Genomic DNA, 16,411 nt, shown 5'->3' on the forward strand with positions numbered 1-16,411 from the left:
GTCTATTAGATGTCTTTAAGATGTTTATGATTTATAATGTATGTAAACTGACATCTTACAGATGTCTGTCAGATGTTTGTACACAGCAGATGCTTTCCAGATCAAGTTATCTTTAACAGACATTTTGCAGATGTACATGTGCTGTCTGGGATAAAATTAGGGATATTTTTACTACAAAAAAAAAACTGACAAAAAATACTCAAGAAAATGTGTTTTTGCTGTTTAAGGTTTGCAGATGACGCAGTGAAACGTATGAATATACACATAACTTTAATGCAATCATAATTCTCACATTTGACCTCAGACATTTTCTGTACAAACAATAAAAAAACTTTTTTTGGTGGGGGATTCACACATTCACATCAATGAACATCATGACATTACTGGTCCATATTGAGAATAATGATGACATAATGTGATTGGTTATGAATTTACACTGCCCTTCGCCATGCTTCTGCAATGAATGAATGCAGTTTGGAAAGGCAACATATTCTTTCTGTCTACTGGTTTGCTGTAGCTGCATTTCAAGGTTGTATTAACTAGTAGCTTCAAAAAACCTGTTCATTCAGCAGCCAATCACAAATCAAACATCTACTGAACTGCAGATAGGGAGTATAAATATGGCAGAACGGAGAGAAAGAAACATGGTAGGGGGTTCTCACTCAGTTTGGTATGGAGGTCCATTTATGCCACAAAAGAAAAAAAATCATGCAGCAATCATGACATAAAAAGTAATTATTATTGCATAAGTCTCAATTATGGGATAAAAAGTCAAAATTCTGAGACGAGTCACAATTCCAACAGACATAATTATGAAATAAAAAGTTGAAATTATGAGATAAAAAGTCAGAATTATGAAATAAGTCAAAAAACGGACAGATGTAATTATTAAACAAAAAAATCAAAATTATGACATAAAAAATTAGAATTAGAAGTCAAAATTCCGACAGACAGATATAATTATGAGATAAAAAGTCAGAATTATGAGATGTCAAAATTTGACAGACATCATTTTGATAAAAAGTCTAAATTATTATTAAAAAAAAGTCAGAATTACGAGATAAGTGAAAATTCCGACAGAACGAATTATGAAATAAAAATTTGAAATTGAGATAAAAAGTCAGAATTATGAGACAAGTCAAAATTCTGACATAATTATGAAATAAGTCATAATTATTATGAGATCAAATGTGATAAAAAAAAAAAAAAAAAACATTTTTGTCTAATTTGGACTTTTCATTTCATAAATGACATCAGAATTATGATTTTCCACCTAATATTATAAATCAGATAGTTCCGGTCCTTGATTCTGATTGGTTGAGCTGCATTCAAAACTGTTGTAAATTACTCTACAAACATACACATTTGTTTATGTTTGTGTGTTGCTCGGCAACCACTTTGTTGCAACCACAACCGTTTCTGAGGAACTACATTGTTTGGCGGAAGAATAGTGTTTTTTATTAATATCATTACACTTTATTTGCTGTTAATTTGTGACATTTTACAACATATATGGAATAACCGTTTTATAAAAGTATTAAGCCCCGTGAAGCCGTGGTTTACACATCGTGCCTAACAGCGCCCCTTAGCTGTTATAAATTCACTGTAAACCACGGCTTCTTGGGGATTATGGCTTTAATTTAAAGTTTTTTCCATTTCAATTTAGCAACTCATAATTTCAAGTTTCTGTCATAATTTTGACTTTTTGTCTCATAAATACGACTTTTATGTCATAGGTATGACTCATATCTTGACTTGGTATGACTTTTCATCTTATATACACAACTTTGCATGTCATAATTTCAACTTAAATGTCATAATAATGACTTCATCTCACAATTCTGACTTCGTCTCAACTTTTTGTCATAGTTTATTTCATAGGTATGACTGTCATAATTTAGACGTTTCATAAATATAACTCATGATTACAAGATATTATGTCATGAAGACTTACCGAAGCATGATCATCTTAAGCGTCAAAAATGGGCTTCCATAGTTTGGTAGTATACATCACACAGTGATCATAATAACAGGCACATTCTATTCATAGTTACAACGCTCCATCAAAGCGGAAACCTCCTGCACCTCAACCCTTCTGGAGCAAGCCGAGACACACAAGCACTTGCAGCGTGACATCTAAACCCAAACAAAATGAACAACAGGGTTTTTCTGTCCCTCAGCAAACCCACAATCCTGAAGTATTAACAACATTTTACTATGAGCATTACGTCACTTTTGAACAGTCACAAAAGGAAAACATTTGAAACCATGTTCCTCACAGAGATATTCCAGTCTCTTGATGTGTCGTCACAGATACGCCACAAACGGTGAGGCTGCTGAATACACCGAGAGCGCAGGTAATGAACATCGCGTTTCACTGGAAACTGCTGTCATAATGTCACTATCATCCTACTCGCCGCTTGGATGAAGAAACAGTACTGTGGTTTCTTGAACGCTCATTTCAAATGAAGAACATGTAGATCAAGAGGAAGCAGGGATAGAGAGGAAGAGATTAGAGGAGTAGTTCTCTCAGAAATGGAAATCCTGTCTTCAGTTACTCCATCTTTTTGATGAATGTTCATGCTGCTCTTTTCTATACAGTGAAAGTTTACACGTGAAATGAAAGTGAATGAATGAAAGTGAAACTTTAAATAAGCACCATTAAAGTATCATAAGTGGTCCACATGACTTCTGAAGCCATAATATCAGTTTGCGTGGCTAGAATTTCTGGCTTGATAGCCATTCACTTTCACAGTTAGGAAAAGAGCAGCTTGCATCAGTGTTATTATTGTTAACTAAAACTAAAACCATATAATAATAAAAAAAAAAAAAAATGATTACTTGAAAAATCATTATTGAAAAAAAATAAAAAAAAATAAATAAAAATAATAAAAGTCTATAAAAATTCTTATTTTATTTCTAATTGCCAAGGCAAGAAATCTCATTTTCATTAAGTTTAGTCAAAACTTGGTCAAAACTAATTAATTAATTAATTAGCTAGTTAGTTAATTTAATTTAAATTAATTTAACTAAAATAAAATAAAAATTAACATATGTACAAATAAAAACACTTGCAAAAATGACAGACAACAAACTTAGTGAAACTTAAAAATCTGAAAAAATATTTTTTAAAAATCTAAAATATCAACAAATTTATAATAGTATATCAGTGATACTAAAATAACACTGGGTTGCACAGTCTATTATCAAAGAGATACTATTATACTGTAGTTTTGATAAATTTTTTAGCCAGTTTTTATTTAATATTTTCTGTTTTTATTGATCAACTTTAGCTAAATGTGTAATATTTCTGTTGTATTTTTGTCATTTTTAGTAGGTTTTAATTTTTTATTGTCTATATATTTTTTATTTCTTTTTTATTTAATTTTATATATATATATATATAGTTTACTATGGTAAACTAAATAAAAAAGAGAAATTAGTGTTTCAGTTAAAGCTACATTTTATTTCGAGTTAAAAACAGTTTTAACTTTAGCTCCAGCTTTACTTTACTAGGTAACACTTACAATAAGGTGTCATTTGTTAACATTAGATAATGTATTAACTAAAATGAAAAAACAATGTACCATGCATTTATTACACTATTTATTCATCTTTGTTAATGTTAGTTAATAAAAATAAAGTTCATGTTAGTTCAGAATGCGTTAAGAAACACAACTTGTGATCTTAATAACGCATTAGTAAATGCTGAAATTAACATAAACAAAGATTAATAAATGCTGTAGATGTATTGTTCATTCTTAGTTCACGTTAACTAATGTAGTTAACTAATGTTAACTAATAAAGTGTTACCGTTAACTATAATAATCCTGATTCTGCCTCACATCATTTGTGTTCCACAGATAAAAAAAGAACATCAAACAGATTTTGATAGACGAGAGAGCGAAAACGAAGACAGAATTTTCATTTCTAGATGAACTATCTCTTTAAAAGTATAGAAAGAAAAACAAGTCATTGTCTCTGAATGCTTAACAGACTGGACAAACACTTCACAGAAGGGTTACTACAAAGGGACCGAGACAAAAGGGCGAGTGAGAGCGCAGCGTCACTGCTTGGAACCTTCTTCCTGTTCTTCCTCCTCTTCCTCTTCCTCATCAAAAGACACAGCTCCAGAGGTATCAGAGATGCTTCGGCAGTGTCTGTACCAGCGGATGACTTCCTGAAAGACGTTGTCCTCCCCTTCCTCCACCTCTCTTCCATCCTCCTCCTCTTCGTCCTCAGGTGAAAGGCCAGACTCGGAGTAGGAGGTGGAGTAGTAGCAGGAGTCTCCCTTGCTCCACAAAGGCCTGCGGTCTGCTTTGTGAATCGCACATGTGGCCCTGTCACCCTCGCCTTCTGAAAGCTGGAGTTCTTGGGCATGTGGTGGCACTTCGTCTGAGATGAGCAGGTCGTCGGGGTCCGATTGACTGAGCGTGCTGTCAGAGCGTGGGATTTCAGCTGTGTCTGTCTCAGCCTGACTTGGCACTGGGCAGCTCTGATTGGATAATACAGCGTCTGAGGGAGGAGCAAAGCGTAAGAATACCTATGGATATAGGTCAGAGAGGGCAAAAGAAGATGGACACAGACAGAAAGACAGCGTGAAGGACAAATGGTACCAAAAAGAATAAAGATAATCAGAAAACACAACGGAAAAGGCAGATGGTAAAGAGCCGAAAGGATGAATGAGAAAACAAAATTGCTGATGCTCCACAAAAAGACATACACTGTGACAAGGACAATGCAAATACACAGGGTCCACAAAATGTATATGAACACTTTTTGACAGTGCAGTCAAAATGTCTCAATGTCACTGCATTACATACAAAATATCAAATCAAGTGGCACTTAAACACATTATACTCGAGGTTTTCACATAACTTATTTCACTTCCCTGAGCACAAATTCTAAAGGAAAAAAAGTCAAAATTGCGAGATAAAAAGTCGCAATTACCTTTTTTATATACAGTATATATACAATATATACAGTTGAGGTCAAAAGTTTACATACACCTTGCAGAATCTGCAAAATGTTATTTTACCAAAATAAGAGGGATCATACAAAATGCATTTTGTTTTTATTTAGTACTGACCTGGATAAGATATTTCACATAAAAGATGTTTACATATAGTCCACAATAGAAAATAATTGTTGAATTTATAAAAATGTGCCTGTTCAGCAGTTTACATACACTTGATACTTAATACTGTGTTTTTACCTGAATGATCCACAGCTGTGTTTTCTTGTTTAGTTATAGTTGTTCATAAGTCCTTTGTTTGTCCTGAACAGTTAAACAGTGGTTTTCCAGCATTTTTGTGTATTTGAACTGTTTTCAACAATGATTGTATGATTTTGAGGTCCATCTTTTCACACTGAGGACTGCTGAGGGACTCATATGCAACTATTACAGAAGGTTCAAACACTCACTGATGCTCCAGAAGGAAACACAATCCATTAAGATTGTGACTTACATGTACTGTAAGCATCCTCTGTAGCTTTTGAAAGACAGTAGCCTACTAAATGAAAAAAAATATGATATTTAGGCAAAATAAGACACATCTTCATTCTGTTTAAAAGTTTACACCTCTGGAGCATCAGGAAAGGAAAGGACGTGACGTGAGGCCAAGTATGGTGACCCATACTTGGAATTTGTACTCTGCATTTAAGCCATCCAAGTGCACACACACAAACAGAGCAGTGGGCAGCCATATTGCTATCACTGTGGCACCCGGAGAGCAGTTGGGGGTTCAGTGCCTTGCTCAAGGGACTCACTTCAGTCGTGGTATTGAGGGTGGAGAGAGCGCTGGTTATTCACTCCCCCCACCTTCAATCCCTGCCGGACCTGGGACTCAAACCCGCAACCTATCAGTTACAAGCCCGACTCCCTAACCATTAGGCCACGGCTGCCCCATCAGTGAGCATTTCAACCTTCTGTAATAGTTGCATATGAATCAGTTGTCCTTAGTGTGAAAAGATGGATCTCAAAATCATACAGTCATTGTAGGCATGACTTAGCAGGCAGTTAAACTGTTCAGGACGAACAAGGGACTCATGAACAGCTATGACAAACAAAAAAACACAGCTGTGGATCATTCAGGTAAAAACACAGTATCAATCAAGTGTATGTAACAGGGTCATTTTAATAAATTCAACTATTATTTTCTCTTGTGGACTATATGTAAACATCTTTTATGTGAAATATCTTATTCAGGTCAGTACTAAATAAAATAACATGTATTTTGTATGATCCCTATTATTTTGTTAAAATAATTAACATTTTGCAGATTCTGCAGGGTTTATGTAAACTTATGACCTCAATCGTATTAATAGGTCTTTTTTTTAGCAGCCATTACTCCAGTCTTCAGTGTCACATGATCCTTCTGTTATGCTGATTTGGTGCTCAAGAAATATTTCTTATTATTGTAATACTATGCTTCTATTATGTTGTGCTGTTTAATATTTTTGTATAAACTGTGATACATTTTTTTTAGAAATATTTTATAAATAGAAAGTTCAAAAGAACAGCATTTAATTTCAAATATTTTTTTTTTGTAACATTATACATGTTTTACTGTCACTTCTGACTAATTTAATGCATCCGTGTTGAATAAAAGTACTAATTTCTTTTTTGAACATTAATGTATGTGCTACTCGTCACTCAAATTCATTCATATATTTTTATTTGTGGCTTAAAGTTCACTTCCAGAACAAAAATTTACAGATAATGTACTCACCCCATTGTCATCCAAGATGTTTATGTCTTTCTTTCTTCAGTCGTAAAGAAATTATGTTGTTTTACCTTTTTTTGTAAAGGGCATTTGATCTTCTATGCATGTTCATTTTGTTGTTACTTCTGCAGCATTGTAGGATTTTAATGTTGGAGGAGAAAATGAGATGGGAGTTTTTCGACATACCCTAACTATATTGACCCGGATTACACAGAGTACGTATGCATATGGCAGAGCTAGACGAGACTAGCATTTGAGGTTAAAAAGTATATAATTTTTTATTTTTTTTAGAAAATGGCAGATCGCTTCACTATATAAGACTCTTATTCCTCAGCTGGGATCATTTAGAGCCCTTTGAAGCTGCATTTAAATTGCATTTTGGGCGCTCAAACTTGCAGGCGCCATAGAAGTCTACTATATGGATTAAATTCCTGAAATGTTTTCCACAAAAAAACATTTCTTTATGACTGAAGAAAGAAAGACATGAACATCTTGGATGATTACAGGGTCAGTACATTATCTGTAAATTTCTGTTCTAGAAGTGAGCTACTCCTTTAAGTATCTAAATACTTTGTAGGGCAACTGTATATTGACGTGTGCGTACTCAGGCTCACCTGAGCTCAGAGTTGAGATTGGCTCGTCATTTAGAGGAGGATCCTCTTCGTAAGACTCTTCTTCCATCTCCTCCTCATCTACAGAGGTCCAGGCACGGAGCTTCGCCTCTGCAATGGCAAACTGCTCAGCCACACCTAAAAAAAGAAGAATCGTATCGAATGACCCTGGACTTTACACAATGACGCTAATTAAACAGACAGCAGTGCAACAAAATCTCTTTTGACACAGTGATGACGTAGAAGTTTACTCGTGATGCTTTTGTTCTGATTGAACAAGCTCTGCTGCGGAGAGACTCTGTTTTGCTGTTAAATGCCAGCCTAACTCAGCAGCTGCATTTACTGCAGTCAGGAAACTGATGACAGCCAAACATGTGGCAGAGTATAAAAGCTGCCGGGAAAAGTAAAGTCAAAGGAGGAGAGCCAGAAGACAGCAATGAAGTAAACTGACATGCAGGATCAGCAGGTGTAGCTGTGTGACTGTGTAATCTAATTTAACACCATCTGCTGAGTCTAAAAGCCTTCAGCTGGCAGATCACGGACGGGCTAAAGATGACTGACACTTGATAAAATTTCTTGCTGTTGCATTATATGTAAATGTTAATTATATTCATTACAATACATTGTTATAATAATAGTGATAATAAATGCTACAATAAAAAAGCTCTTCAGTTTTTTTATACTTTAAAAAAATATATATATATATATTAGTATTAATAAATGTAATAATAGTATATAATAATAGTAATAATAAATGCTACAATAAAAAAGCTCTTTTCATTTTTTTATACTAAGAAATATATATATATATATATATATATATATATATGTATGTATATGCATGTATGTATACACACTACCAGTCAAAAGTTTTAGATTTTTTTATGCTTTTTAAAAAGGTCATTTCTGCTCACCAAACCTGCATTTATTTGATCCAAAATACAGAAAAAACAGTAATATTGTGAAATATTTTTACTAAAATAACTAAAATTAAAAATAACTGCTTTCTATTTGAATATATTTTAAGATGTAATTTATTCCTGTGATCAAAGCTAAATATTCTGCATCATTACTCCAGTCTTCAGTGTCACAAGAGCCTTCAGAAATCAATCTAATATGCTGTTTTGCTGTTCAAAAAACATTTTTTATTATTATTATTATTATTATTATTGTTATTATCAGTATTTTATTATCAGTATTATCAGGATTCTTTGATAAAAAGAAATATCCAGAGAACAACATTTACCTGAAATAAAAAGCTTTTATAACATTATACACTATACCATTCAAAAGCTTGGGGTCTGATTTTTTTTTTTTTTCAAATTATAGAAATTAATACTTTTATTTAGCAAGAATGTTTTAAATTAATCAAAAGTGACGATAAAGACATTTGTTACGTTTACTTGTTACTTGATTTCTGTTTCAGATAAATGCTGTTCTTCTGAACTTTATATTCATCAAAAAAATATGAAAAAACTACTCCGCTGTTTTCAATATAACAACAACAATAATAATAATAATAATAATTATATATAATAATAATAATTATATATATATATTTTTTTGAGCAGCAAATCAGAATATTAGAGTAATTTCTGAAGGATCATGTGATTGGAGTAACGATGCTAAAAAAATTTAGCTTGGAAATCACAGGAATAATTTACATTTTAAAATATATTCAAATAGAAAACAGTAATTTTAATACTAATACATATATTTAATACTAATAAATTAACAAAATATTTCACAATGTTACTGTTCAAATATTTTTGACTTTCATATGTCACCCAGGACCACAAACCCAGTTATAAGGGTCAGTTTTTAGAAACTGAGATTTATACATCATCTGAACCCTGAATAAATAATCTTTCCATTGATGTATGGTTTATTAGGATAGGATAATATTTGGCTGAGATACAACTTTTAAAAAAATCTAGAATCCGAGGGTGCAACAAAAAAAAAAAAATCGAAATGTTGAGAAAAATCACCTGTAAAGTTGTCCAAATGAAGTTCTTAGCAATGCATATCACTAATCAAAAATTATGTTTTGATATATTTATAGTAGGAAATTTACATAATATGTTCATGGAACATGATCTTTACTTAGTATCCTAATGATTTTTGGCATAAAAGAAAAATAATTTTCATCCATACAATGTATAGTTGGCTATTGCTACAAACATACCTGTGCCACTTACGACTGGTTTTGTGGTCCAGGATCTCATATTATACTATATTATGGATTAAATAGATAGATAAACAGAGATATTACATTAATTACAGTGATTAATAATATTTCCATTACTAAATGATGCAAAAATACTGCATATATATAATTATTATTTTTATTTTTTAACTTTTAAAAAATAATTCATATAATTTATAAACTAATAATAATATTTTCTAAATGTCTTAGAACTATAAAAGGCATGTATAATATTATTACATCTGTCATTATTAGCATTACTATGAATGCAGTTTTTTTTTTTTTTTTATCTCACATTAGCTGAAAACTTGAAGACCAGCTGCAGCACTAAAAATATACTGATTACATGCAAAATGAAAAATCTTGATATTCAATAATAAAGTTCGCATCCACATTATTTGACAACAGCACATGTATAAACACTCAGGGATCAATATCTACGGTTGTCTCCTGAACACTTCATCAGCAGTGAGAGATTTACAGCGGCACTAACAGGGTGGAATGTGACACCAACCTGCTGCAAACCGGGCCTCCTGCTCACCCTCACTGAGATGGGAGTAGGAGTTAAAATGGGACTGCAGTGTAGCAGATGGAGGGTCCAAAGGCTTAGACCAGCCCTTCCACTCAATCAGATGAGCCACCCGACCCTGAGCCATGGCCGTGGGTTTGGTCACGTGATCCTTCACCACCTGTGAGATGCCTGGTAAGGAAAACATGGATCGTTAGACTAATCAACTCGGTGTCTTGCTAACATGCATAAATGCCTATGATGAAGCTACAGGTGTTTAAATCCTTACCATTAAATGATGATCTGGCCAGAGCTGCAATTTCCTGGATGCTAAGGGCTTTTCTTGACTTGGGGAGCATATCAATAGGGTCATCAACCTGAGGAAGCAAGTTCAAAGACAAAATGGTCTCCTTTTGCAATGTTGTAGGTATTATAATATACCTTTAAAAGAAGAAGCAGTTAAAAATGATTTAGTCATGTGATTAGACACTCTGTGTGGATGCATTAAATAATTTAAAAGTGACAGTAAAGACAATTACATTCTTAAAAAACACTGTATTTTAAAGAAATGCTGCTCCTTTGAACTTTATATTCAACCAAGAATCCTGAAAAAAATCAGGGTTTCCATGAAAATATTAAACAGCAAAACTGTTTTCAACATTACAATAATGAACTATATTTTAATATCTTTTTAATAGAATAATAATAAAGTTTAAGTTTAAATAATATTTCTAAATATTATTTTTGAACAAATAAATGCATATATATATATATATATATAGTGAATTTATTTGTAATTATGCACTTAATACACTAATGCATTTAATACACTACCAGACAAAAGCTTTCGAACAGAAAGATTTAAAAAAAAAAAAAAAACAATCTGCTCACCAAGCCTGCATTAATTTAATACAAAGTACAGCAAAAATAATAAGTAATATTTGAAATATTTTTAATATTTAAAATAAAGTTTTTCTATTTGAATACATTTATTTATTCCTGTGATTTCAAAGTTACATTTTTTTTATTTTTAGCATCAATACTCCAGTCACATGATCCTTCAGAAATCATTCTAATATTCTAATATTATTATTTTTTTTTTATTATTATTATTATTATTGTTTTATTATGTTGAAAACAGATTAGCAGAATTTTTTCAGATTTCTTTGATGAATAAAGTTCAGAAAAACAGCATTTATCTGAAATATAAATCTTTTGTAGCATTATGAAAGTCTTTTGATCGATTTAAAGCATCCTTGCTAATTAAAAGTATTATTTCTATAATTTATTTACAAAAAAAATATTTTAATTAATTTCAGATATTATTTCAGATCATTCATCAAAGAATCCTGAAAAAAAAATGTACTCAACTGTTTTAAATAATGATGATAATAATAATAATAATAATAATAATAATTGTTTCTTAAACTGCAAATCAGCATATTAGAATGATTTCTGAAGGACCATGTGACACTAAAAACTGTAGTAACGATGCTGAAAATGTAGCTTTGATCACAAGAATACATTTTATTTTAAAATATAACAAAATAGAAAGCAATTATTTTAAATATTAAAAATATTTCACAATATTACAATTTTTTGCTGTATTTTGGATCAAATAAATGCAGGCTTGGTGAGCAGAAAAGAATTCTTTAAAAAACATTACAAATCTTACTGTTCAAAAACTTTTGACTTACTGTTCAAAAACCTTCTATGAATGTCATCCACACATTTACTTTCCAAGTATCCCCTATCACTTGTTTAAATACCCACTGCGGTATGTGCGCCCCTCCTTGGGAGTCACTGACAACATGACAAAGTCACCCATCAAGGAATTAACAGCCAATCACCAATTAGCTTTCTTACCTTATGACACCCCCTGACATGCTTCTCTCGCTGTATGAACGGACGCCTCACAAACATTGATTTTTCCAGTCAAGACACAGGTACTACCCTACAAGAGCTCCACATAAAAGTAAGTAAGTCTCTAAAGCCAGTGCTGACTCAAGCTCCACCTCAGAAACAGATGCCAAATCCACAATTAACCCTTTGACAATTCACTTGCACTCGTCCAAGTTGAAGCATATGTCAGTTGCACACGCTGCTCAAATGGATCTGTGAGAGATCAGCCACTCTGTGGCATTAATAATCAAAGCAGCTTATGGCTCAGACATATTTGGCCAATCAAGCCTCTTCCTGTGGCTTGTTAATTTGCAAACAGCATTCGCTGCCATGTCAGATAATATTAGCCTGCAGCCCTCAAGATGATAATAAAAAGTCTGGCCACAGCTGGGGGCTAATGACCTCTGGCTTTTGACATTAATGGGTTACATGACGGAAATCTGAATTGACAAGTGACATCCATCAGTTTAAAAAGAGAACTGACACGTCCGATGAGTGACGACGTGACTATTTGTAGTCTTGGTACTGCAAAGCTCTCAGAAACACAGATCTAGTTTCTATTTTCAAAAAATAAGGTGAGATGATGTATTCGTAAATGGCCAAAACAAAACTAGGCCACTGTGTCATACATAACATGCAGCACTCAAGCTATAACCCTCCCAGAGCTAAATCACACAGGTGGTTCAGACATACACGTGCCTGATTTTAAAGTCTAGGACGCAGGTAGATATGCTTAAATCAGATTGCCCTCTAAAGCCCATAAGAAAAAGCTGCTACTGAAGAAGAATGCAGAAGCACCAGCTGCCTGCCATGTTTCAGTGCCGTATGTGGGTCAAATATTTCTGCGTGATTTGGGGTTAGCCGTCACAGCAGAGAGAGACAGACATGGGCCACGGTGATCGTAATGAGGTCAATTAAGACTAAACCAGAAGATTCGGGCTTAATTTACTTCATTACCCTAGTATTATATGCTAATACCAAGGTACTTTGATATGGTAATGATTCAGTACCATGGTAGTGAATAACACACACCCTGCTCATCACACCAGCAGATGCTTTCCAAGAAGAGCTGCAGAACAATTAGAAATAAAATTTCCAGACACACCTGCAGAATGCTTTTTTTTCCCACAGACATTGGTCTCAATATCTAAAACATAAAACGTTATTATTATGGTGCTATGTGCCCAAAAGCACAATATTACTACAGTACTATGTAAAACAACATGTTGTTATCATGTTATGTCCCCCAAAAATGTGGTATTACCAAGGTACATGTCCAAACCAACCAACAAACAAACACAGTAATACCATGACACATGTCCAAAACAAACAAACAAACAAACAAAAACATGACATTACGACAGTACTTTCTCAAAAAAAAAAAAAAGTGTTATTACCATGGCACTATGCCAACAACATACCATACACATGGTACACACACACAAAAACGTAGAGTTAAAATAGTACATGGCCTAAAAAATAACATGGTATAACCACGGTACTATGTCCAAAAACATAGTATGTCCTAAAAAATAATGTACACGGTACTACTTTTAAAACTATATAGTATTACCATGGCACTATCCCTAGAAAACATGGTATTAGACAACAGTATGCTCCACAAACTAACTTGGTAGTACATTAAAAAACATTTCAAATAATTTTACTTTCAAAAAAAGAAAGCAACATACCATGATATATGTCCAAAAACATGGCAGTAGAATAGCATACATGTCCTAAAAAAAAATAACATGGTAGTGGTACTACGTCCAAAAAAGGAACAAAATGTCCCCAAAAAACCCCATGGTATTACCACGATGCTTTGTCCAGTACAAACAAACATGCATGATATTATCATGGCACTATGCCTAGAAACATGTACATGTCCAAAAAATACGGTAATTTGGTATATTGTATACATGTCCTAAAAAATAACATGAGAGTATATGATACTTGTTTCAAAAAAAAAAAAAAAAAAAAACAATTATACAACCAGCCTGCATGGCCTATGGGACTTACAAAAGATTTCGCTATAAACAGGAAAAATTAAATACACAGAAACTGTCACGGAGGGATAGAGGTCATGCATTGAGATTTGTTTCATCTCAGTGAAATGAGCTGCAGCGTGTCTGTGTGAAATAAATACATAAACACAATTAGCCGTGTAAGGTCAAATATATTACAGCAAATTGCGAGAGAAAATGTATTTGCAGTGAAGGAAAACGCATCTAAAATAGGCCACCTGAGCTCAATTCATGGAAAGCAACACAATGCAGTTAACGCAATATAAGGGCCGGTCGTTATAGCAACAGGTAACCCGTGAACCATCTGTCCCTGAGCATCATTAATTCCCATTGACCATGCACAACACGCAGCCACAGCTCTGTGAAATGTACCGCTGTATCAGAGCTGCTGGGGTTTATTGTGATTTGGTAGCTTCGATTAGATTGTTTTTCCTCATTCTGCTTTTTTCCCAACTAAACTGAATAACTAGCGTCATTCCATACACAATCAGTGATCTGCCTGTCTGTCTCTACGCATCTACGTCTTGTGTACGACAGCAATGCCACAAACAACCGGTTAGTTACAGATGTATTTTGCTGATAATTGAGAGCTTTAGGTGATGGATCAGGCCCTGATAAATGAATCTCATCACAGAAGTGAGGGTGACACGACAGGACACAAGAAGTCCATCTGCTGCCCGAAACTGACTGATTGATTGACGAGCAGATCATTTTCATAAACAACAGTGTAACAGCAACAGCACTCGGCGCGTTTGTTTCCTGGCAACAGGCGAGCGCTGATATTATTCACGCATTGTACGTGACGGCCTATTGCGATCTCAACAATGCCAGCGCAGTAACACATGCATTACAGTCCAAAAACATTGATGGTGCAAGCGAAAATCGATCAGAGACACTCAACACACACACGTACCTTTAGATTTAGTTGGGGTAAAGCGGTCAAAAGCATTGCACATGGATACAGCATTAGCGTTGGGTCTGGAGAGAAGAATCGCGGAGCCGTCTTCGGCAGTGAGTGAATAATAGACACCACCTTTTCTTGAGCATCAGAGACAGGGGCAGAAATGAGTGCTGTTAACCCACGAAACGCATCGTCCCCACCACACTGAGTCTCTCAGACAGCGTCATCCCACCTGTAATGCGGCTCTCTTAAAGACACACGAGTCTCTTTCACACGTACATAGCCTGAGCGATGAATGCAACTTGCTATGGCAAGCTGGTTTAACATTTACTTCAACTTACTTAACAGTGTTGCCAAATTGGAAATGTCCAAGTATCCTACCAGAAGCTAAAAATTATGGTATTTGTAAGAAAATTATCATGTACTTAATACAGCTATTTATCTAGAACAACAACTTTTTGAGACAACCTGCAAATTACCACAACAGATATATAAGTGGTGAGTAACTACACTGTAAAGAAAAAAATCCGTAAAATTTGTGGTAAAAAAATAACAGCAGCTGTGGTTGTTGGAATTTTACCGTAAAAAATATGGTAAATAACGTTTTAGGTTTTTACGGTTTTAACTTAAATTTACATTTAAATACTGTAATTTCATTAACTGATGTAATGTTAACCAACATACTAAAGTACTGAAATCTGTTTTCTACCTTTGTAATACACTCTCTCTCTCTCTCCTTCAGCTTGCTCCCTTTATCAGGGGTTGCCACAGTGGAGTGATCCGTAAAGCCAATTTGGCGTATTTTTTACACTGGTTGCCACCTGTGTAATACACTGATAACCACCAAAAGCTGGTGGTGATGTGAAAGTCACATGATGAACTAAAGACCATCACAAGCAGCTTTTAAATACTAACACACACACACACGTTTGTTTTTGTGAATTGTGGGGACTTCTATAGTTTTTATACTGACCAAACGATATTGTCTATTCCCTAACCCAACCCTAGACCTACCCCTAGACCTAACCCTTACAGAAAACATGTTTGCATTGTTACTTTTTCAGATAAATATCATTTACTATTTTTAATATTTTTTTTACATTGTGGGGACAGCAGGCCGCATATATAGAAGGTGTACAGTGTCATTTTCACAAACACTAAATACCATCATGGTAACCAACATGAAACTGAAATAATGCATTTGATATTAATTTAAAAACATCAGATGTAATATACAGCTCTAATGTACAAAACGGTCATTTCTTACAGTGTAAGTGGGAAAAGTTTAGAAACTATGCCCATGATAAACAGCGGAAAACAGACGTTAGTCTGTTAGTGTAATGATGCAGTAAAGCGATCCTGACTTGACAGACAGCTCTCAAAAACTTGTGTGAAAAGTGAAAGCAGTCTCCCTTTAAACCTGTTTTTCTCAAAATTCTATTCCTGAAAATCATAGCTATCCATAGCTATCAGCCAAATGAAGATAGCCATAACTTTTGTTATGTTCAAGGTAAAATGTCACCATGTATTAGGT

At 33.9% G+C, this 16,411-nt stretch overlaps 1 protein-coding gene across 1 annotated transcript; it reads right to left on the bottom strand.

Annotated features, from left to right (window-relative positions):
• Nucleotides 1–253: 253 nt before the first annotated feature.
• Nucleotides 254–15,130, bottom strand: fam131aa (family with sequence similarity 131 member Aa). Its single transcript, XM_051138048.1, has 5 exons — nucleotides 14,890–15,130; nucleotides 10,340–10,427; nucleotides 10,057–10,242; nucleotides 7,340–7,474; nucleotides 254–4,515 (listed from the first exon to the last, which is right to left on the bottom strand). The coding sequence occupies exons 1-5, from the start codon at nucleotides 14,941–14,943 to the stop codon at nucleotides 4,067–4,069; spliced, it is 912 nt and encodes a 303-aa protein (XP_050994005.1). The 5' UTR covers nucleotides 14,944–15,130; the 3' UTR covers nucleotides 254–4,066.
• Between the last annotated feature and the right edge of the window lie 1,281 nt (nucleotides 15,131–16,411).

This window comes from Labeo rohita, chromosome 2, assembly GCF_022985175.1.
Source record: "Labeo rohita strain BAU-BD-2019 chromosome 2, IGBB_LRoh.1.0, whole genome shotgun sequence".
NCBI lineage: Eukaryota > Metazoa > Chordata > Actinopteri > Cypriniformes > Cyprinidae > Labeo > Labeo rohita.

Excerpts from the sequence above, each read along its gene's own strand:
- fam131aa (XM_051138048.1), bottom strand. The coding sequence starts at position 14,943 with ATGCTGTATCCATGTGCAATGCTTTTGACCGCTTTACCCCAACTAAAT. Across the intron at positions 10,243-10,339 it reads GGCCAGATCATCATTTAATG|GCATCTCACAGGTGGTGAAG; the intron begins GTAAGGATTTAA and ends TTTCCTTACCAG. Across the intron at positions 4,516-7,339 it reads AATCTCAACTCTGAGCTCAG|ACGCTGTATTATCCAATCAG; the intron begins GTGAGCCTGAGT and ends CTCCTCCCTCAG.